General features: G+C 41.6%; 1 protein-coding gene across 1 annotated transcript in view; it reads left to right on the top strand.

The window, feature by feature from the left end:
- Positions 1-23,723, top strand: part of LOC311111189 (cadherin-8-like) — a gene marked incomplete at both ends in the record, with an annotated part of 72,116 nt that overhangs the window by 14,685 nt on the left and 33,708 nt on the right. Inside the window, one exon of the mRNA XM_084153885.1 lies at positions 12,880-13,183. Coding sequence (XP_084010011.1) covers positions 12,880-13,183 — 304 coding nt within the window. The remainder of the gene's footprint in view (positions 1-12,879; positions 13,184-23,723) is intronic.

Below are 23,723 nucleotides of genomic sequence, written 5' to 3'. Positions count from 1 at the left end.
ATAGTTCTTTGCATATTTAATTGGAGCGGAAATGCCTCTGCATTTGTGGAAGGGTTGAATATAGAAGATAAAACCTGTCAAATAATTAAAGTATCCTCTTAGGAAGCATTGTGTTATGAGCCATTCGTCACCATGAGCAAAACGTGTCCCTTTATAATATGAATGCCAATTAGCAAAAACAAGTTCCATTCCCCAAACACATTAATTAGTAAATAGTTTTTGTTTATTTCCTTCTCGATTCACTTGTCGTTTTGTGGTAGTAATTAAGCAATAGTGTTGAGGAAAACACATTTCGGTATAGCTTCGTTTATCCTGCTACTGATGCCTTGGGATTCATTTCCGGCTCAGGACATGTAGGCCATATGATCTACTGTCCTGACCTTTAGCTTATGAATCCAATCTTGTGGAGTTAGTCACTTAGCCTGGGAGAAGGCTTCTGCAGGCAGTTAAAGTGACGATCCCAACTGGCCTAGCCCTCTGATGTGTGTAAATCAGGGAGCTGGGTCGGGCCAGGCTCTCTGGCAAGCAGCTCTGGGAATGCCAGGCAGTGTGACTTCACTGTCTGAGTGGACTAGCAAGCCACTGAAGAACAAGTCATCCGTCTGCTCTGACACTGACACTGTAAAAGTTGTCCTCAGGCAAGGACTCCCTCTGTACAGCATGAGGAGTAGGTGTTAGCGGGAAAGTGTCATGGGCGCTCTCTTTTCCTCTCTTTTTCTCGCAAACACACTCTCTCTCTCCCACACACACACACACATACACACACACACACACACACACACACTGGTACATAGAGTGGAGGCTATGAAAACAAGGTTAGTCTAGCACCATCTGCCATATACATTAAGCTCCAAAAAATAACAATCATTTTTCAACAAATCATTGCAGATTTCCTGAGTGGATTTGTTGATTTGTTGTCAGGGGAATTGATATATGGACTTCTGATCTTCTGATTAGGATATGATGAGATCTGCCCCATTGTGACTTCAACTAAATTGACTGTATCTATTGTATATCATGTATTATAGCTGTGCCTTATGTAGGTACCAGAAACCTATTGGTTTCCCATTTGTGACTGAACTATCACTGTTTGTTTGCTAGTTTTCTTTCTACCAGCTTGTCCCCTTGGATAGAAGTTGTATTATGTTGTGATCCCTCCAATAACAAGCTGTTTGAGGTCTAGCTGGTGCCCCAGTTAGAGAAGGGCATGAAGTTACTGTAAGTTAGTTTAGTGTCGGGCGCCTGGTAACCGTGCATGGTCATGAACAGGCTGTGTTGAAAAATGGCTAATCAAAAGATCCACAGTGTGAGTGACAGCATCAAAGTGGATCTGCATACTGGGGGAATTCTCCAACTTTCTGATTCTCTGCAATTAAGTCTGTGTGGGAAAAAAAATGCATGCTGTGATGATTTCTTTCACCAGGCGCAAACAACATGAGCACTTCTCAATTCTGCTGTTGTGCTTGTGTACATTATTCTCAACCCCAGGAGAGTCAGGAGTTGAGAGAATTAAAAAGGAAGAGAGGGAACTGAAGGGTGGAACAGAGGTAGAGGGAGAAATACAGTATTTTCACACCATTATTGTTGCAGAGCCTTCTTACAGCAGTAACAATGTTAGATAAATTATACATCGTACAATCAAACGCTGTTCTTCCTCTATTATGACCACAACCGACCCCAAATAAGAACTTGTTTTTGACCTAAAATACTTGGAATTGATAGTTTCTGGCTTTAAAACGTCTTGGAAGAAGTATCTCTATATCTCAATTCATTTGCTCTAAATGTAAGAAAATATGGCAGATAACTCTTGTTATCTCTTCCTCTATATACAACTCCATATTTGTGTTTTATCTACCCATACAGGTATTTCAGGTCAATAGATTTTACCACCCCATTTCTGTGTATGTTAGCATTTTTGTAAGCATCTGGAGTGACTAAATTGATATTGGAACCTGTAATAGAAGCCAGAGGAGCATTGGACAATGGTGAGATTGATGAGTGTTTGGGTGCTTTCCCTATGACCCTTCTGCATCTGGCAGGAACAGAGTCAGGCAGGTGTGACAGCCAGAATCCATCTCCCAGTCAGGGGTAATAGGAAGGTGCGCTCATACAGGGACAACCCCCCCCCCCCCCCCCCTTCCTGCTATAGCCACCATTCCAGGAAGGACTCTATTTGCTTCAGTGTCTTCCAGTAGGCTATTGGTCTGCTCTCTTATATGATTAGGATGACTTATGGCATTTTTCTGACACGTTCGCTCTGCACAAGACTGCTGCTTTCAAGTAACTACACTGATTCTATAGTGTCATGAAATATACACTACATGACCAAAAGTATGTGGACACATGTTCGTCGAACATCTCATTCCAAAATAATAATAAAATAATAATAAAAAATAATATGCCATTTAGCAGACGCTTTTATCCAAAGCGACTTACAGTCATGCGTGCATAAATGTTTGTGTATGGGTGGTCCCGGGGATCGAACCCACTACCTTGGCGTTTCAAGCGCCGTGCTCTACCAGCTGAGCACGGCGAAATCATGGGCATTAATAGAGTTGGCCCCCCTTTGCTGCTATAACAGCCTCCACTCTTCTGAGAAGGCTTTCCACTAGATGTTGGAACATTGCTAAGGGGACTTGCTTCCATTCAGCCACAAGAGCGTTAGTGAGGTCGGGCATTGTTGTTGGGCGATTAGGCCTGGCTTGCGGTTGCCGTTTCAATTAATGCCAAAAGTGTTCGATGGGGTTTAGGTCAGGGCTCTGTGCAGGCCAGTCAAGTTCTTCCACACGGATTTTGACAAACCATTTCTGTATGGACCTCTCTTTCTGCACGGGGGCATTGTCATGCTGAAACAGGAAAGGGCCTTCCCCAAACTGTTACCACAAAGTTGGAAGCACAGAATCATCTAGAATGTCATTGTATGCTGTAGCGTTAATATTTCCCTTCACTGGAACTAAGGGGCCTAGCCCAAACCATAAAAAAACAGCCCCAGACCATTATTCCTCCACCAAACTTTACAGTTGGCACTATGCATTGGGGCAGATAGCGTTCTCCTGGCATCCGCCAAACCCAGAATCATCCGTCGGACTGCCAGATGGTGAAGCGTGATTCATCACTCCAGAGAACGCGTTTCCACTGCTCCAGAGTCCAATAGCGGCGAGCTTTACACCACTCCAGTCGAAGCTTGGCATTGCACATGGTGATCTTAGGCTTGTGTGTGGCTGCTCGGCCATGGAAACCCATTTCATGAAGCTCCCGACGAACAGTTATTGTGCTGACGTTGCTTCCAGAGGCAGTTTGGAACTCGGTAGTGAGTGTTGCAACTGAGGACAGATGATTTTTACACGCTACGCGCTTCAGCACTCGGCGGTCCCATTCTGTGAGCTTGTGTGACTTACGTTGCGTGGCTGAGCCGTTGTTGCTCCTAGACATTTCACAATACAGCACTTACAGTTGACCGGGGCAGCTCTAGCAGAGAAAGGTGGCATCCTATGATGGTGCCACGTTGAAAGTCACTGAGCTCTTCAGTATGGGCCATTCTACTGCCAATTTTTGTCTATGGCTATCTGCTTGATTTTATACACCTGTCAGCAATGGGTGTGGCTGAAATTACCGAATCCACTCATTTGAAGGGGTGATGTAGTGTATTTGCATGAATAGGTAATACGGTAATGCATATATATTCTGAAATGTACTGTACTGTACTTTATCCCAAGATAACACTACAAGACAAGCTCTGTTTCATAGGGTATTTTCAGCATATCATATCTAAGTTATTTAATACTGTAGTAGGGGAAGTGACTAAATGCAGTCATGCAGACTCTCTCTCGGTGGTAAAAGCAGCTCAATGCCGTGTGGCCGAGCAGTATTGTTCGAGTGCGTAACTCTGCAGCCCTGGAGTGTAGCCCTGTCACTGGCATGGAAAATCCCTTTGTGGCTCAGCTCTGATGTAAATCACAGGTAAGGGGAATCTGAGTCTGGCTGATGTACCAGCAGTGTGCCATGAAATCTCTGTTGACATTACCGATGGGCAATTCCAGAAAGAGAGGGAAAAACAGACACATGAACAATTCAAAAAGTCAGTTTTGACTCCTGTCTTTTCCACTATGTATCTTCTACTTTTTCCCCTTTACCAGCTTTCATCTGCACATTTACAGCACTGAAGATACCATCCCTGACACAGAGTAGCTAGTTAAAAAAAAGAACTCCTAATTCACCTGCTCATTCTTACATTTACAATACCCCAAAGGCCTAACCTGTTTTCTTATTTTGTCTTGGGTAACCTTTAAACAGACTAAGATATTTTCCAGATTTGATGGGGAGAGAAAAGCAGATAACTTTCAAATGAAGTGAGGTAGCTAGGGAGATGAGTTACATGAAGCAATTTCCATGTTCTTCGGCACCGCAGGGAGGAAGAAATTACTCTCTTTCTGTAGCATATAACAATATTTAGTTGAAATTATCTAGACTGAAGTGCTGGACTAAAATTGCAGCACTTAATATGAATGTTCACGACCTTGTCTGTTATTTTGCTACATTCTTTTTAGTGGTGCAGTGTGATGTAAAAGGTCAGCCATTTTGCCATGGGATAAAGTTATGTAATTCTGGATAGGTCTTGTGTATTTTGTCTCAAATGACAGAGCATTGTGAACTCAGAGCTACAATGATAATGCACTTAAATGGCTGAGTTTCTAAAGGAAGAAAAAACAGCACCGCTGCTCTCTGTGGGAGGGTATGGTGATGTCTCTCTCCCTAGTTATTGGTTCCTTTTTCTCAGCAGTGTGAAACACATACACACAAGCATGACTCACACAGACAGTGCTTCAGCTTGTAGCTGCCGTCCACTCTGAGGTGATGTGACATCTTCAAACACAGCTTTGTGTAATTCCACATTCAACTAGACTATCTGCGTTGACGGTGCTGCCTAAGTGAGGGACCTTTTATGTCCCCCTGTAGGGAGCTGCCAACTGCTGCTGTTTAGAGCACTGCTTAATTGTTTTCCACTACAGCAATGCATATATTTTTTTGTTCTCCTAGGAACATAAAATGGAGCTGTTATGTGCATATCTAATGACAATCGACAACCCAAGCTTCTTAAGGGGGAAAAAATATTAATCTATGAAAGCAATGTTTGTAGATTTGTTACATGCCCGCAGATAAATTGCTCTCTGATACCTATACATTAAATCCCCCAATGGAGAGATATGTAAACCATGTTTCTATATAAATTACAGCTGTTGCTGTGTCTTTCTTGCTGTATTTTGTCCTTAGTTTAATATGCCTGCTAGCCCACCATAGGGTACAGATACTTGTTTTTAGTGCACTTGTGACATATTTTTCAGTAGGACATAATTACGATTTATTCCTACAGAGAAAACTAAACTGAAGTTGTCCAAGACGCCAGCTCAAGCACTCGAAGTCTATTATTTTCTTATTGAGATGTCGCACAGGGGGGCATCTGCAGTCGCAATGGTCTGCCTCTTTTTTTCCGTGGGAGGGAGCCCTAAATAAAGGTTATTGCACTGCATGTCTCTCTTAGTGCTTTGTTATTTATGTCATGACTCATTGTACAGAACATGGGGGTATAGTCCCCTAGAAGTGTACTGGTTAAACTTATCCTAGAATAAGATTCTATGATTTTACTGGAATTATTATTCTGATAAATGCATTGTTATTCTATAGTCACTCCGATAGGTTGATAGGCTGTTCGATAGGCTGTTTGAGAAGGTCTGAATCCTAATCAACCTGCCTACACATTGTTTGAAGTACAATAGACCAACATACAGTGGGGGGAAAAGTATTTAGTCAGCCACTAATTGTGCAAGTTCTCCCACTTAAAAAGATGAGAGAGGCCTGTAATTTTCATCATAGGTACACGTCAACTATGACAGACAAATTGAGGAAAAAAAATCCAGAAAATCACATTGTAGGATTTTTAATGAATTTATTTGCAAATTATGGTGGAAAAGAAGTATTTGGTCACCTACAAACAAGCAAGATTTCAGGCTCTCACAGACCTGTAACTTCTTCTTTAAGAGGCTCCTCTGTCCTCCACTTGTTACCTGTATTAATGGCACCTGTTTGAACTTGTTATCAGTATAAAAGACACCTGTCCACAACCTCAAACAGTCACACTCCAAACTCCACTATGGCCAAGAACAAAGAGCTGTCAAAGGACACCAGAAACAAAATTGTAGACCTGCACCAGGCTGGGAAGACTGAATCTGCAATAGGTAAGCAGCTTGGTTTGAAGAAATCAACTGTGGGAGCAATTATTAGGAAATGGAAGACATACAAGACCACTGATAATCTCCCTCGATCTGGGGCTCCACGCAAGATCTCACCCCGTGGGGTCAAAATGATCACAAGAACGGTGAGCAAAAATCCCAGAACCACACGGGGGGACCTAGTGAATGACCTGCAGAGAGCTGGGACCAAAGTAACAAAGCCTACCATCAGTAACACACTACGCCGCCAGGGACTCAAATCCTGCAGTGCCAGACGTGTCCCCCTGCTTAAGCCAGTACATGTCCAGGCCCGTCTGAAGTTTGCTAGAGTGCATTTGGATGATCCAGAAGAGGATTGGGAGAATGTCATATGGTCAGATGAAACCAAAATATAACTTTTTGGTAAAAACTCAACTCGTCGTGTTTAGAGGACAATGAATGCTGAGTTGCATCCAAAGAACACCATACCTACTGTGAAGCATGGGGGTGGAAACATCATGCTTTGGGGCTGTTTTTCTGCAAAGGGACCAGGACGACTGCTCCGTGTAAAGGAAAGAATGAATGGGCCATGTATCGTGAGATTTTGAGTGAAAACCTCCTTCCAGCAAGGGCATTGAAGATGAAACGTGGCTGGGTCTTTCAGCATGACAATGATCCCAAACACACCGCCCGGGCAACGAAGGAGTGGCTTCATAAGAAGCATTTCAAGGTCCTGGAGTGGCCTAGCCAGTCTCCAGATCTCAACCCCATAGAAAATCTTTGGAGGGAGTTGAAAGTCCATGTTGCCCAGCGACAGCCCCAAAACACCACTGCTCTAGAGGAGATCTGCATGGAGGAATGGGCCAAAATACCAGCAACAGTGTGTGAAAACCTTGTGAAGACTTACAGAAAACGTTTGACCTGTGTCATTGCCAACAAATAAACTTTTGTTATTGACCAAATAATTATTTTCCACCATAATTTGCAAATAAATTCATTAAAAATCCTACAATGTGATTTTCAGGAGAAAAAAAATCTCATTTTGTCTGTCATAGTTGACGTGTACCTATGATGAAAATTACAGGCCTCTCTCATCTTTTTAAGTGGGAGAACTTGCACAATTGGTGGCTGACTAAATACTTTTTTTCCCCACTGTAGCTACTGTAGTAGGTCAAAGCTGTGTGCTGGAAATCTTGGTAGAGCATGTGAAGTAAGCGTTGTGGTGCTCATGTGAATTTCCTTTCTTTTTTCAGTTTCAGACCAATGCCTACTTCTCACTTAAAACATTGTTTTTGTGTTTAATAGACATATGACTTAATAATAGTGTGTTTGATTGTTGACCATGTTTTGTGAAGAAGTTACAAAACATCCCTCATAATACTCTGTAAATTGGAGTAGGTCACAGCTACGTTTCAACTCAAAAGTCCATCATGAAGAACAGCAGCCCCATTGTCTAAAGCTGCGGATAGTCTGGTGGTCCATTGTGACATATCCATTTGACTTTGCAACCACCATCTGCTGGACGCACAGCCCGACCGCGCACCTCCCCAACATTCTCAACCGACGTGGTGATGGTTGGAGAAATGGCTTGAGACGTGCCAAGAATTCGAAAAGTCTTAAAGTTAACGGTCCAATATTCTAGAACACTGGTGTGTAGATGCGTACATGTTTTGGACTCTGATAAGCACTTAACACTTAACAATGTGTTGCCTGTAGTGGTGTCATTTACAAGATCACATTGCATGTTTTACTGGAGAATGAGATGCCTATCTTCTCTCTTCTAGCTAATTCATTCAGTTGTTCAATAATTATAAAACAAAAGAATGTTGAAATATGAATTACAAACCCAAGCAGCGCCATCTGGACAACAATAACAATCCATCATAACGAAATGATGTATCAAATTAGACTTGCTACAGGTTCCATCTGTACCTTGCGAAATCAATCTCATTCTGATTTGAGTAGGTCAGCTGCGTGAAAAAATAAATTAATTTGCTCCTTGATTGTTGTTGTTTTGTTCGGGCTTCTCCCCCAGCCTGTGGTGTATATATTTAGGCTCATAGGTAGGCTAATCATACTGTGGAGGAGGTTAAAGCTAAAACCTACCCCCGTTTAACACACCGCACGGCATCCATCTCCTAATGAATTTTTACTGCTACAGCTCCTTTGTCTCTGCACTCTACATAATGCAGAGGTTTCTGCCTGGGCTTAGACCTTGTTACACAGATTCTCAGAGAATGCATATGGAATGGCTATACGATGGATAGAGATACTTATTGTGTCAAGTGCCCTGATTTTACTTTATAGTTAAATATTTGTATAGCACACTTGTGAAGACGTCAGTAGCAGATTGATTAGCTCAGGTTGGGAAATTGTTAAAAATTAAATGACTCTATAGGGATAGTTTATTGCATACCAAATGTTATTCCTTCACTATAGCCCGTAAGGCCTTTAAAGTGTACTGCAAAATCATTTTCCATTTCCAAGTTTCTCTCAGCAGGCAGGCAGCCTGAAATACACCCTCCTCACACACACAGGCACGCACGCAATCACACACACACACACACACACACACACACACACACACACACACACACACACACACACACACACACACTCACAAACAACTTATTTTCATGGATGAGTACATCTAATTGCATTGGCCTCTTAGACTAAAGGTAGCCGAGTCATTTGCTCTGTGATCCTTTTGCCTTTGAATGAATCTTGTGAAGCAATTGTCTGGCCCAACAATAACAGAATGGCCGCCACTTCTTCCTCTTCTCTCCCTCTGGAGGGTTCTGCATTGAGAGGTTGCACCATTCAAGACAGTGGATCTGACTGTAATTTTTGTACCTCTCATTGGTGGAGTAGTGTGGTTCTCACTGAGGACATTTTTGTCAGATTTGATTAAAATGGTACTTTCATGGGATGGACTGCAGGGAAAATTGTCCCCAAGAATAGCTAAGTGTATCATATATCATGCATCGAGCCATCTGTTCCTTAAATTCCAAATGTTATTGCAATATTTAGAATTACAGATGATTAATGTAGGTGAAATTAACAAATGTAATCTTCCTAATGAAAAAGTGTCTGTATAAATTGCTAGACTTCTTGCTCAGAATCAAGTAACTACAGTAAATAATTCCTTAGTGTAGCCTTAAGGTAAAGTGGAATATACTTTATATATATATATGATGCCATGTTTTTAGTGCTACACCCCTATGATGGTAACTGTGACCTCATACAGTGAGATATGATTACAGTGACCAATGTGGACATCATATCTGACCCTTTATCTGATCGTTATCCGATCATATGAGAACGTATAGGAAATAGTCATTCTCATTTTCATACCAGCTGTAAACAAGGTTTCAGTCTGATCACACTTGCTCATATGTTGCGTTGTATATCAGTTGGCTACCCACAGATAGCCAACACCCTCATTCTTAGGTTGTAAAAAGCAAGTCCTTTTGGATGAATTTAACCACACAAATCAGCATATATGGATTTAAGCTTCCAGGGCGAACAGCGCAAAGAAACCCTGGCTAATTGAGCCTTGCGATGGGATTCAGATGAGGAACTGCTCTGACATGCTAGACGCCAGCTGACACCTAGCCTTACAGGGTGACAGGGCCCCCTCTCCCTCACACTCCCTCTCCCTGCAGAGAGGAGCAGCACACGCCCTCTCCATCACTTGCCCTGACAAGGAGCAAAATCATTAATTCGCCATGTAGGGCTTAACGCTACACTTAAGTGTGGAGCCTGAGGCTGACGGGAATGAAATGCTCCTCATTAGGATGCACTATTGTTCCTCCAATTGCTATAAAAGCTCGTCTGGAGTATGGAGTGACATATTTTCTCCTGAGCTTGTCAGTAAAAGCAGCCCCATGTGGCAGTGATTGTGGGTACAGTGGGAAGAGGGTCTGATTCCCGTCATTGTGCATTGAGATTCATAAAGAAGCAGTGAACTATAATGCAGGCCAATAAGCGTGATGTCTGAGTTCTTACATGTAGAGGGTTTTCTAATAAACATAGAGAAATAGATGCATGATGGGAAGTCCGGATATGTGAGCAGTTTTCATTATCATGCAAGGCTGCTGTTGTGACATTGCTATTGGGTTATTTTCCACTCATGAATCTACTTATGCTTATTTAGTGCAGACTTGGTCTTAAGTGCAGTTTGAGGGTTTGAGTGGTTGAGTGTCTGTACCATATAACGTTATCGTTCCGAAATGTGGACAGAATAGTTTTAATGAACACAAAACGGTTAAGGTTAAGTGTTCCCAGAATGTCATTGTTTTCCGGTGCAGTTTTGTTGCCTTGCGGTTGCCTAGGGCGGCAGGTAGCTTAGTGGGTAAGAGCGTTGTGCCAGTAACCGAAAGGTCGCTGGTTCTAATCCCCGAGCCGACTAGGTGAAAAATCTGTCGATGTGCCCTTGAGCAAGGCACTTAAGCCTAATTGCTCCTGTAAGTCGCTCTGGATAAGAGCGTCTGCTAAATGACAAAAAAATGAAATTAAAAATTAATTGCTTACTTGGATAATGATAGACAGCTGTGTCAGCCCCTTTTCTTTAATTCTCCTCTCTGATGATCACTTGTGCATTGTGGTGTAAAGATCATCCTACGAGAGGGGAAGAGGTACCATTTACACTGGACAGTATGCACTGTATCTAGAAACATTCTGGTGAGAGTGGATTTCTCACAGCTTACATGTATTAATATGATGGGGGAGTGGGATGTGGTGGCCTGATATGTATTTTTCTTCCATGATTAGAATAATTGATACAATTATGCTAGGAAGACTTCATACCGTGTATGATGTTTCTTTGCCAGCTTTGTATTTTAACACACACACACAAACACGCACACACACACACGCACACATACACATGCGCACACACACACACACACACACACACACACACACACACACACACACACACACACACACACACACGAACACACACACACACACAAACGCACATGCACACGCACACGCACATGCACACACACACACACAAACACACACACACAGAGAGAGAGAGAGAGAGAGAGGCTCCAAGTAAACTGACATACATTAATTTGGGCTCATTTAAGGGGTTTCGTAGTGTGTGGAATGTTGTGAAGCTGTTGTGTTAATGAGCCACATCTTTCATGTGAAATGATGGCACAATTAGGAAAACAAAAGTGCAAGGTGTGACAATTTAAGTGAATGTGCTTTGTCAGTGTCTGTGAACAGCACCTTTGAGACAGTATATGCATAAAACGGGTTTATAAAAACAATCGTGGGGGCTTCATAGAGGTCGGGATTTTTGTACACACATTTTACCTTGTTACTCTGTCCCCAAACATGGTCTCAAAGGAATACCTCTGGCAAATTTCAGGGCAGAAAATTAAATGGAAGTTGCTGAATAGGATGTTCTGGTGCAAGATCTTTACAAAAATACAAATTAGAAAGAGGACCGCTTCTGGCCATGTTTCAGACCGATGCTGAACATTGTCCAATTTGCAAATGTTCTACTTTATGACCCCATCCCCCCCTGCAATCCTTAGTCACTTACCTTTGGGATCAAGTTCCTAATTTAAGGATAGAATAAAACCAGCCATATCCGCTCCTAATTTGTAAAAAACAAAAAAAACAAAAAAAACATGAAAAGGGTTGTCTGTACTTGAATCCACTAATGTTCACACAATGTGTGCTCGTTTGCCAGACGGCAGTGTCAAAGACATTGACAGGTGACTCTATACATAGGCAGTGGTGGAAAAAGTATTACATTCTCATACTTGAGTAAAAGTAAAGATACCTTAATAGAAAAAGACTCAAGTAAAAGTGAAGTCACCCAGTAAAATACTACTTGAGTAAAAGTCTGAAAGTATTTGGTTTTAAATATACTTAGGTATCAAAGTAAATGTAACTGCTAAAAGTACAAGTAAATTCCTTATATTAATCAAACCAGACGGCACGATTTTCTTGTTTTTTTAAATGTACTGATAGCCAGGGGCACACTCCAATACTCAGACATAATTTACAAACAAAGCATCTGTGTTTATTGAGTCCGCCAGATCAAATGCAGTAGGGATGGCCAGATATTTTCTCTTGATAAGCGCGTGAATTAGGCAATTTTCCTGTCCTGCTAAGCATTCAAAATATAAATAGCACTTTTGGGTGTCAGGTAAAATGTATGGAGTAAAAAGTACTTATTTTCTTTAGGAATGTAGTGAAGTAAAAGTAAAAGGTTTAAAAAATATAAATAGTAAAGTAAAGTACAGATACCCCCAAAAACGAATTAAGTAGTACTTTAAAATATTTTTTACTTAAGTACTTTACACCACTGTACATAGGCAATGAAAGTGTTTGAGGTTGGTTAGAACAAAAACCTCTGGCCATAGTGCATTATTCACACTAATGTGTGCTGGAATTATTATTTGTATACCCTGCTTCATGACAAGATAATAAGGCAGACATGACCCACTTTCTATAGTGTATCAGTTGACCATATGCTTTGTTCTTAGTGGGCCTCAGTTGTCAATATGTACGAAGAAACATGTTAATGACTACATCAGTTGTGCCAACATTGGTCAACATTAATCAAACTCTTATCGTTTAACTTAAAGATAATACCAATGATATAAGAATAAACGGTGAAACTCACCAATTCATTCCTTTTTTTCAGCTACACACAGATTTGGATGTTGGCAGCACACCAATAAAGTATGTCTTGGCTGGCGAGGGGGCGGGTACCATCTTTGCCATCAACGAGATTACGGGAGATATTCACGCCATGAAGAGACTGGACAGAGAGGAGAAGGCAGAGTACACACTAACAGCACAAGTCGTTAACAGAGACACCGATCAACCCCTGGAACCGCCCTCGGAGTTCATCATAAAGGTGCAGGATATCAACGACAATCCGCCACAGTTCGTTGAAGGCCCCTACAGGGCCTCTGTCCCAGAGATGTCTCAAGTTGGTAAGTCAAGTGAAGGCCTTCTTCATTCATCTCTACATCATTTGAGAATATAATCTTTATTTATGTGTAATTGCAGGGTATTTGGGTAACTATCGTGATATGTAATACCCCCCCCCCCAAAATGGTGTATTGTGATGATAACATTGGTCATCATTATAATACAAACACTTTTCAATTACATGTTACCATCATGATTTCCATGTTGTCATATTAAAAATGGTCCTCAGCGTTGAGTAGTAACAATTCCTGCAAGCGGATACCATATATACTTTGAAAACAATGTTTGATATATCCTTAACAATATAGTATATAACCACTACAAAACCTTTTGTATGTAACAGTATGTTAATATATTCATATATTTACATATTTATTTCAGCCAAGCATTCAAATTAGCAGTGCCTGATCACATATTTCAAATGTAGCACACAAAGTTAGCAGAACCTGAAAATGAATCGGCTCGTGTTTCAAGGGTCTCAAAACTGACATTGGAATGGTTACCTTACTGTGAGTATCTTGTAGAAAATGTTTGTCAGAAACAAGTGGGAGAGCAGGAGGTATCTCTTCACCTTTTTGACATGCTGCCTTCAGAAAGAGACATATAGTGGTGTGGTTATTTGGTGTGGTACTGTTGTTCCCTATCATGAAGCTGACATAAGTCAGATATGATTTTACTATGACTGCAAACACATATTGCAGCCTCCAAAATTGCAGTTTTCTCTTACAGTGCATTCAGAAAGTATTCAGACCCCTTGACTTTTTCCACATTTTGTTACGTTATAGCCTTATTCTAAAATGCATTAAATTGTTTTTTTTCTCCTCATCAATCTACACACAATAACCCATTATGATAAAGCAAAAACAGTTTTGTAGAAATTTGAGCAAATGTATTAAAAAAACAAAACAGAACTATCACATTTACATAAGTATTCAGACCCTTTACTCAGTACTTTGTTGAAGCACCTTTGGCAGCGATTACAGCCTCAAGTCTTCTTGGTTATGACGCTACAAGCTTGGCACACCTGTATTTGGGGAGTTTCTCCCATTCTTCTCTGCAGATCCTCTCAAGCTCTGTCAGGTTGGATGGGGAGCGTCGCTGCACAGCTATTTTCAGGTCTCTACAGAGATGTTAGATCAGGTTCCAGGCCGGGCTCTGACTGGGCCACTCAAGGACATTCAGATACTTGTCCCGAAGACACGCCTGCGTTGTCTTGGCTGTGTGCTTAGGACTGTTGACCTGTTGGAAGGTGAACCTTCATCCCAGTCTGAGTTCCTGAGCACTCTGGAGCAGGTTTTCATGAAGGATCTCTCTATACTTTGCGCCGTTCATATTTCCCTCGATCCTGACTAGTCTCCCAGTCACTGCCGCTGAAAAACTTCCCCACAACATGATGCTGCCACCACCATGCTTCACCATAGGGATGGTGCCAGGTTTCCTCCAGACATGACGCTTGGCATTCAGGCCAAAGAGTTCAATCTTGGTTTCATCAGACCAGAGAATCTTGTTTCTCATGGTCTGAGAGTCCTTAAGGTGCCTTTTGGCAAACTCCAAGCGGGCTGTCATGTGCCTTTTAATGAGGAGTGGCTTCCGTCTTGCCACTCTACCATAAAGGCCTGATTGGTGGGGTGCTGCAGAGATGGTTGTCCTTCTGGAAGGTTCTCCCATCTCCACAGAGGAACTCTGGAACTCTCTGAGAGTGACCATCGGGTTCTTGGTCATCTGCCTGACCAAGGCCCTTCTCCCCAGATTGCTCAATTTGGCCAGGCGGCCAGCTCTAGGAAGAGTCTTGGTGGTTCCAAACTTCTTCCATTTAAGAATGATGGAGACCACTGTGTTCTTGGGGACCTTCAATGCTGCAGACATTTTTTGATACCCTTCCTTAGATCTGTGCCTAGACACAATCCTGTCTCGGAGCGCTACGGACAATTCCTTCGACTTCATGGCTTGGTTTTTGCTCTGACATGCACTGTCAACTGTGGGACCTTATATAGACAGGTGTGTGCCTTTCCAAATCATGTCAAATCAATGGAATTTACCACAGATGGACTCCAATCAAGTTGTAGAAACATCTCAAGGATGATCAATGGAAACAGGATGCACCTGAGCTCAATTTCGAGTCTCCTAGCAAAGGGTCTGAATACTTATGTAAATAAGGTATTTCTGATTTTAATAAATTTGCAAAACTTTTAAAAAACCTGTGTTGTTTTTTTGTCATTATGGGGTATTGTGTGTAGATTGATGAGGTATTTTTTTTTTGGATCCATTTTATAATAAGGCTGTAACGTAACAAAATGTTGAAAAAAATTAAGGGGTCTGAATACTTTCCGAATGCACTGTAGTGTGTTGTTCTCAATTGAAATGCTTATTGTATTTATCCAATGGTTTTGACAGTGAAGTGAGGGGTATTGCTAGTAGTGGGGTGAAAAGCAAAGTGCTAGTTGACTGCAGAGACTGGGATTTGCCAATGGGAATGCAGTATAAAAATGGAAGTTGGTGGCTTTTGTGATTGTTTTGCTTTATCACTGCTGATTAATTAAACATTCACCAATGTTCTCTTGTTAGCTTGAAAGGCTTTTTGAAACTACTTGTTTCTGTGTTGTTAAGTTTTTATGTGTTGTGGCGTTATGGAAAGAATCAAAAGCTCTGGACATAAAGACACAAACAAACATTCTGTATTTTTTCATCTTCCGTCTCATATTCATAAATCCTTTCTGTTTAATTTCTATCACTCTAAAATGAGATGTTTTATAGAACTCGCTGATGCTCTATTTTCAAGTTGTACTATAAAATTCCAATAAAGTCTTTAAATAAACTCTTATTAACATAGAGACTGTTGGATTTCTGACAAAAACATGTAACTCAAAAGTATTAAAAAGTGCTTGAGGTCAATTCCAAAACTGTAAGCTGTAATATGGAGCTTTATCAAATAAAGGTTAGCTTTTAAAATGGTTAGGCTGACATGCCTCTCATAGTACACATTCAAACATAGGCTATACAATGCCCCAGTGTGTCATCACAACCTTGGCAGGCAGTTACCACAAGAAGAAAATATGTGCTGGTAAGGTCTTCATGTTTCCAGTGTGCAAGTGAGCACAAAGGTTAATAGAACATGCAGGAGAATGCCTTGTTCTTTCTGAAGGTGAGCTGGAGAAGAAACGTGGCTTTTTCGCTTCATTTCATGTAATTTATTGCATAACAAATCAAATAAAACCATTTTACGGTTTTGGTTTTGTTATTGGTGTACTAACATTCTCCATTTAAAGACCAAAGAGTGCAGAGTACTTCTTCATTGGTGATGTGCATTCAACCTATAAGAGATTCTTCTGTTAGCTTACTCTGATCTGGTTCCCTGATAGTAACACTTAATGATCTCATTCTAAGAGGACATTAGAGCACTAAACATGTTTTTCAATGATTAATTTTTTACACCTGACTGCATGTCTTCAACATTATCTCAAAAGGGAAGGTATTAGGGTGTCTGTCGTATTAATATTTCTTACATCTTTTTTTTTTAACTTCCTATCAGCTTTTGAGTGTGGGCAAATAAACAACCGAACACGCACCAAATATCCTGTTAAAGGTTTTATATTATTATACATTAATATTTAATACACTATCCTCATCCATTCATTTTTTTATACTGGAAGGCTGAAACTGCTGTTTCTATATTCCTGATATTTATATATTTCAATTTGTCTTAAATTCAAAATGAGTTTGTTACTTAATGGTATACTGTAGGTCTTCTCACAAGGGGAATGATGCATCATTTGCACAGATTGGACAAATCTCATTGGATTATTGGATCTCTTTTCTTGTTAATGGGGTCTTTGACTTTAAGGCCAAGACAAGCAAGAAAATTCCCCCACTAGGTTCTAGAACCATATGCTGGAATTATAGAGCTCCCTGCCTTCTGGAGCTAACAAGGGGATTGTGATGTAGTTTAAATTACAGTCTGCTTGAAGTGACGATTCAGGTAATTAGAATCAGGTCGTCCGACCCTCCTCTCTACCAAAGAAAGGGTGTGAATGACAATAATTGCTACACAGAGAAATAAACTCGGAAAGTTATTTTGCCATCTCAAACTCCAACGTGAGGCCTCGGGAGCCTTGCCTGTGCCTGCTTCATTATCAAGGCGATTAATAAACTGGTGGGGAGACAGATGGCATGTCGCTCCTCAGCCCTCCTCTCCTCGCAGCGCAGCCGCTCTCAACCCCCTGTAAAATGAGCCTGTGTACAGAAGCACCAGGCGTGCAAACGTGTCAGGATCTGCTAAATTGGAGCACAGACATACAATTGAAGTGACATTAATAGATTACCTGGAGTTCATTTGCATTTTGAGAGTTATTATGAACATCGGTAACAGGACTAACAGGCACAGGTCTGTGGCTCTAATTATATTTCTGATTATGCACTGATCGATGATGGCAGCTTGGAAAATAAGTAAAGAGTTGTCATCATTGATTTTGACTTGATCAAGGAGAGACGTATGGAAATAAGTGCTACATGCAGACTTCTATTGGGCACATTATCATACAGTATACGTACATTAGATCCCTCATTTTAATATTAACACAACTTCATAAATGAAACATATACATAGTGAAACATAACACCTTTTTAATCAAAGCATGTGACGTGAGGCATCGATCACACGTGAAAAAGCAAAGGGACAAACAGTTGAAGTCGGAAGTTTACATACACCTTAGCCAAGTACATTTAAACTCAGTTTTTCACAATTCCTAACATTTAATCCTAGTAAAATTCCCTGTCTTAGGTCAGTTAGGATCACCACTTTATTTTAAGAATGTGAAATGTCAGAATAATAGTAGAGAGAATGATTTATTTCAGCTTGTATTTCTTTCATCACATTCCCAGTGGGTCAGAAGTTTACATACACTCAATTAGTATTTGGTAGCATTGCCTTTAAATTGTTTAACGTGGGTCAAATGTTTCGGGTAACCTTCCACAAGCTTCCCACAATAAATTGGGTGAATTTTGGCCCATTCCTCCTGACAGAGCTGGTGTAACTGAGTCAGGTTTGTAGGCCTCCTTGCTCGCACATGCTTTTTCAATTCTGCCTACACATTTTCTATAGGATTGAGGTCAGGGCTTTGTGATGGCCACTCCAATACCTTGACTTTGTTGTCCTTAATCCATTTTGCCACAACTTTGGAAGTATGCTTGGGGTCATTGTCCATTTGGAAGACCCATTTGCGACCAAGCATTAACTTCCTGACTTGAGATGTTGCTTTAATATATCCACATAATTTTCTTTCCTCATGATGCCATCTATTTTGTGAAGTGCACCAGTCCTTACTGCAGCAAAGCACCCCCACAGCATGATGCTGCCACCCCCGTGCTTCACGGTTGGGATGGTGTTCTTCGGCTTGCAAGCAACCCCCTTTTTCCTCCAAACATAATGATGGTCATTATGGTCAAACAGTTCTATTTTTGTTTCATCAGACCAGAGGACATTTCTCCAAAAAGTACGATCTTTGTCCCCATGTGGCCGTAGCCTGGCTTTTTTATGGCGGTTTTGGAGCAGTGGCTTCTTCCTTGCTGAGCGGCCTTTCAGGTTATGTCGATATAGGACTCGTTTTATTGTGGATATAGATACTTTTGTACGTGTTTCCTCCAGCATCTTCACAAGGTCCTTTGCTTTTGTTCTGGGATTGATTTGCACTTTTCGCACCAAAGTACGTTCATCTCTAGGAGACAGAACGCGTCTCCTTCCTGAGCAGTATGACGGTTGCGTGGTCCCATGGTGTTTATACTTGCGTACTATTGTTTGTACAGATGAACGTTGTACCTTCAGGCATTTGGAAATTGCTCCCAAGGATGAACCAGACTTGTGGAGGTCTACCATTGGTCTACCTGAGGTCTTGGCTGATTTCTTTTGATTTTCTCATGATGTCAAGCAAAGAGGCACTGAGTTTGAAGGTAGGCCTTGAAATACATCCACAGGTACACCTCCAATTGACTCAAATGATGTCAATTAGCCTATCAGAAACTTCTAAAGCCATGACATCATTTTCTGGATTTTTCCAAGCTGTTGAAAGGCACAGTCAACTTAGTGTATGTAAACTTCTGACCCAGTGGAATTGGAATAATCTGTCTGTAAACAATTGTTGGACAAATTACTTGTGTCATGCACAAAGTAGATGTCCTAACCGACTTGCCAAAACTATAGTTTGTTAACAAGAAATTTGTGGAGTGGTTGAAAAAATAGTTTTAATGACTCCAACATAAGTGTATGTAAACTTCCGACTGTAGGTGAAGACTGAGATATGGGCCACATTAGTCAACTGTGAGATGCTCTTCCACACAATATTTCAACACATTACAGGTATCAGATTAATATCAGGACAGCTGGGTTATTTTGATACCATTCCACACTCCATTTAGGCCAGATGTGCAATACATTTTACTTCCTTGATATCATCAAACATATGATCAGATCTTTGTAATATAACGCTGATCTTGCTGTCAATTCTGAACAAAACCGTGGCTTTGGAGCAGTGGCAAAGGGACACATGGTAATTACCATGGAACATTGTAGCTTCATTGGAGGGTCATTGTCTTACCTTTGAAAACATTCATTTTTTGACCATGGTCTTCAACTGTAACAACTTGGTGGAGGGCTTTTGTCTGGTGTGACTCGCTTCTCTGATTCAGGACTGTAGGTTCTGGCAGATGGGCAGGGAGGCAGGGGGTTGTGGGCCTTTAACACTGTGTGCAGCTGGGCCATAGCAGAGTCACATCTGCCGTGGATGCCAGGCACAGTGCTGTAGACGGCCAATGGCCTCAGCTGGGGCAGGGGTCAGGCCTGTGAACCTGGAGTGACTCTCTCAGCCCAGCCAGCCCATTTGGTACTGCTAAATAGGGATAGGACAGGAGAGGGTACTTCACAGACAAGCTGGGCCTAGCTGTAAATAACTTGCTCCTTCTATTTCACCTCATTCTGCATTTGGCGTGTCCTCTCTCTCTCTCTCTCTCTCTCTCTCTCTCTCTCTCTCTCTCTCTCTCTCTCTCTCTCTCTCTCTCTCTCTCTCTCTCTCTCTCTCTCTCTCTCTCTCTCTCTCTCTCTCTCTCTCTCTCTCTCTCTCTCTCTCTCTCTCTCTCTCTCTCTCTCTCTCTCTCTCTCTCTCTCTCTCTCTCTCTCTCTCTCTCTCTCTCTCTCTCTCTCTCTCTCTCTCTCTCTCTCTCTCTCTCTCTCTCTCTCTCTCTCTCCGGGTGCCTATGCTTATATACAAATCTATATTCATCTTTTGATATGGCCTGTTGGATGATGGAAAACAATTTCAATTTTGGGGAATTTGTTGTTTTGTCAGACAAACAGTGTGAATATGCAGAGACAACTGGCATGTCTGGACTGGTTCTGCCATCATTCAATTTAATCAATCACCTAGCTGACGCATCTGTCGGGTTGTACCAAAATAATGAAAGAGCACACACACACACACACACACACACACACACGCACACACACACTGACTCACACATTACTTATTCATCACATGTTATTTATTATCCAGCGTAACTCTGAATTATGCATGTAATATGATCAGTCTCTGGTCCTTCAAAGCCTCCTGAGGCATTTGTTCTTTGTAGCATACAGTATGTAGGCGTTCTATGTAGCATGCACTTTGTGGCACACCTAACACACCTACAGTGAGGGAAAAAAGTATTTGATCCCCTGCTGATTTTGTACGTTTGCCCACTGACAAAGACATGATCAGTATAAAAATTTTAATGATAGGTTTATTTGAGCAGTGAGAGACAGAATAACAACAAAAAAATCCAGAAAAACGCATGTCAAAAATGTTATAAATTGATTTGCATTTTTATGAGGGAAATAAGTATTTGACCCCCTCTGCAAAACATGACTTAGTACTTGGTGGCAAAACACTTGTTGGCAATCACAGAGGTCAGACGTTTCTTGTAGTTGGCCACCAGGTTTGCACACATCTCAGGAGGGATTTTGTCCCACTCCTCTTTGCAGATCTTCTCCAAGTCATTAAGGTTTCGAGGCTGACGTTTGGCAACTCGAACCTTCAGCTCCCTCCACAGATTTTCTATGGGATTAAGGTCTGGAGACTGGCTAGGCCACTCCAGGACCTTAATGTGCTTCTTCTTGAGCCACTCCTTTGTTGCCTTGGCCGTGTGTTTTGGGTCATTGTCATGCTGGAATACCCATCCACGACCCATTTTCAATGCCCTGGCTGAGGGAAGGAGGTTCTCACCCAAGATTTGACGGTACATGGCCCCGTCCATCGTCCCTTTGATGCGGTGAAGTTGTCCTGTCCCCTTAGCAGAAAAACACCCCCAAAGCATAATGTTTCCATCTCCATGTTTGACGGTGGGGCTGGTGTTCTTGGGGTCATAGGCAGCATTCCTCCTCCTCCAAACACGGCGAGTTGAGTTGATGCCAAAGAGCTCCATTTTGGTCTCATCTGACCACAACACTTTCACCCAGTTCTCCTCTGAATCATTCAGATGTTCATTGGCAAACTTCAGACGGACATGTATATGTGCTTTCTTGAGCAGGAGGATGTTGCGGGCACTGCAGGATTTCAGTCCTTCACGGCATAGTGTGTTACCAATTGTTTTCTTGGTGACTATGGTCCCAGCTGCCTTGAGATCATTGACAAGATCCTCCCGTGTAGTTCTGGGCTGATTCCTCACTGTTCTCATGATCATTGCAACTCCACGAGGTGAGATCTTGCATGGAGCCCCAGGCCGAGGGAGATTGACAGTTATTTTGTGTTTCTTCCATTTGCAAATAATCGCACCAACTGTTGTCACCTTCTCACCAAGCTGCTTGGCGATGGTCTTGTAACCCATACCAGCCTTGTGTAGGTCTACAATCTTGTCCCTGACATCCTTGGAGAGCTCTTTGGTCTTGGCCATGGTGGAGAGTTTGGAATCTGATTGATTGATTGCTTCTGTGGACAGGTGTCTTTTATACAGGTAACAAACTGAGATTAGGAGCACTCCCTTTAAGAGTGTGCTCCTAATCTCAGCTCGTTACCTGTATAAAAGACACCTGGGAGCCAGAAATCTTTGATTGAGAGGGGGTCAAATACTTATTTCCCTCATTAAAATGCAAATCAATTTATAACATTTTTGACATGCGTTTTTCTGAATTTTGTTGTTGTTATTCTGTCTCTCACTGTTCAAATAAACCTACCATTAAAATTATAGACTGATAATTTCTTTGTCAGTGGGCAAACATACAAAATCAGCAGGGGATCAAATACTTTTTTCCCTCACTGTAGCTGTACATTAACACGACTGTACCCTGCAGTTCCAAAGTTGCTGTTATTTGCGTGTCATTTGTCCTGCTCCACTGTGTGGCTGAGCCTGATTTCTCCCTCTCTAATACCTCAGCTTGGTCTTCCTTGGAGGGAGAACAAAAACTACAGGCTCCCAGGTAATGTAGCCCTTCAATATGTTCTGCATAAGATTGGCTCTGCGGATGAATGGTAAGAGCTCAATGAAACGAAGGACAAAACACCCGACTGGCGCTTTTCAAAATTCCCCCTTTTCGTGGAGCAGTGAAGCCCAAAAAAATGAAGAAAAGATAAGAGACAAGGTGATAAAAGAGAGGTAAATGAATGAGCTGAAGTGTGTTTTTGTCTGAGCAGCTCTTGTGGCTAGAGGAAGGTACATAAACACCCAAGGCCAGTGTAATGGGTCTGGGCAGCATTGTGTCGGCTGGAGTGATGCGACTGATCCCCTGTGACAGGGTATTCAGTACTATGCTGGACACTGACATTATCCCTCTGAGAGCATGCTGAGAATGGAACATGCTATATGTGAAACTACAGGCCTTATCAAGGCCCAGTGTATAGCTGCCTTCATATGATTTACATTGATATTACCTTTATGTTGCATAGCTTTTTACATACTTCATTTAGGTGGCAAGCGGAGTGCAGTTCTCACATGTGAAAACATAGTGAGGTGCTCATGTCACCTTCCTAACATATATTTTGATGTGTTAATTTACATTATGGACATTTGCATGGAAGAGATGACTATGTAAGAATGCAGTTTTACATGAGCAAAGTTTTATCAAGCATTTAGTCTTGGGTGATATACTGTTTGTACCGTATACCGGCCGGGGTATTTTTAAATACTGATGGTATGATTTTAAACATATTTATTTTGTTATTTTTTCAGGGTTGGGAGCACGCCACTGTTATAACTTTAAGTTAAGTATAACTATAAGAAACCTAAGATATGTCAAATAAATGATATCCAGCTCAGGGCTCCAGCTATGCATTTGGTTTGCTAACTTGCTAGCTAAGTGGCTAGATGTCAAGATCAAGCTTCTTGGTTACAGCAGAGACATTCAATCCCCTATTGGATCAAGATCCCTGTTGCCTAAATTGTTTTGTGTTTTGAGTTTTTTTATAGCGGCCCTTGTGTGCACATTCAGTAATGCCGTATACCCCGGTATATTGCAGAAACGGTATGACGGTATTTAAAATATCTGGATACTGCCCAACCCTATTATGAATTGATTAGAGGTGAACAGGGAAGCCC

The sequence above is a fragment of the Coregonus lavaretus genome (assembly GCF_964263955.1).
Source record: "Coregonus lavaretus genome assembly, chromosome: 37".
Taxonomy (NCBI): domain Eukaryota; kingdom Metazoa; phylum Chordata; class Actinopteri; order Salmoniformes; family Salmonidae; genus Coregonus; species Coregonus lavaretus.
This window is presented reverse-complemented; position numbering and strand designations above follow the sequence as displayed.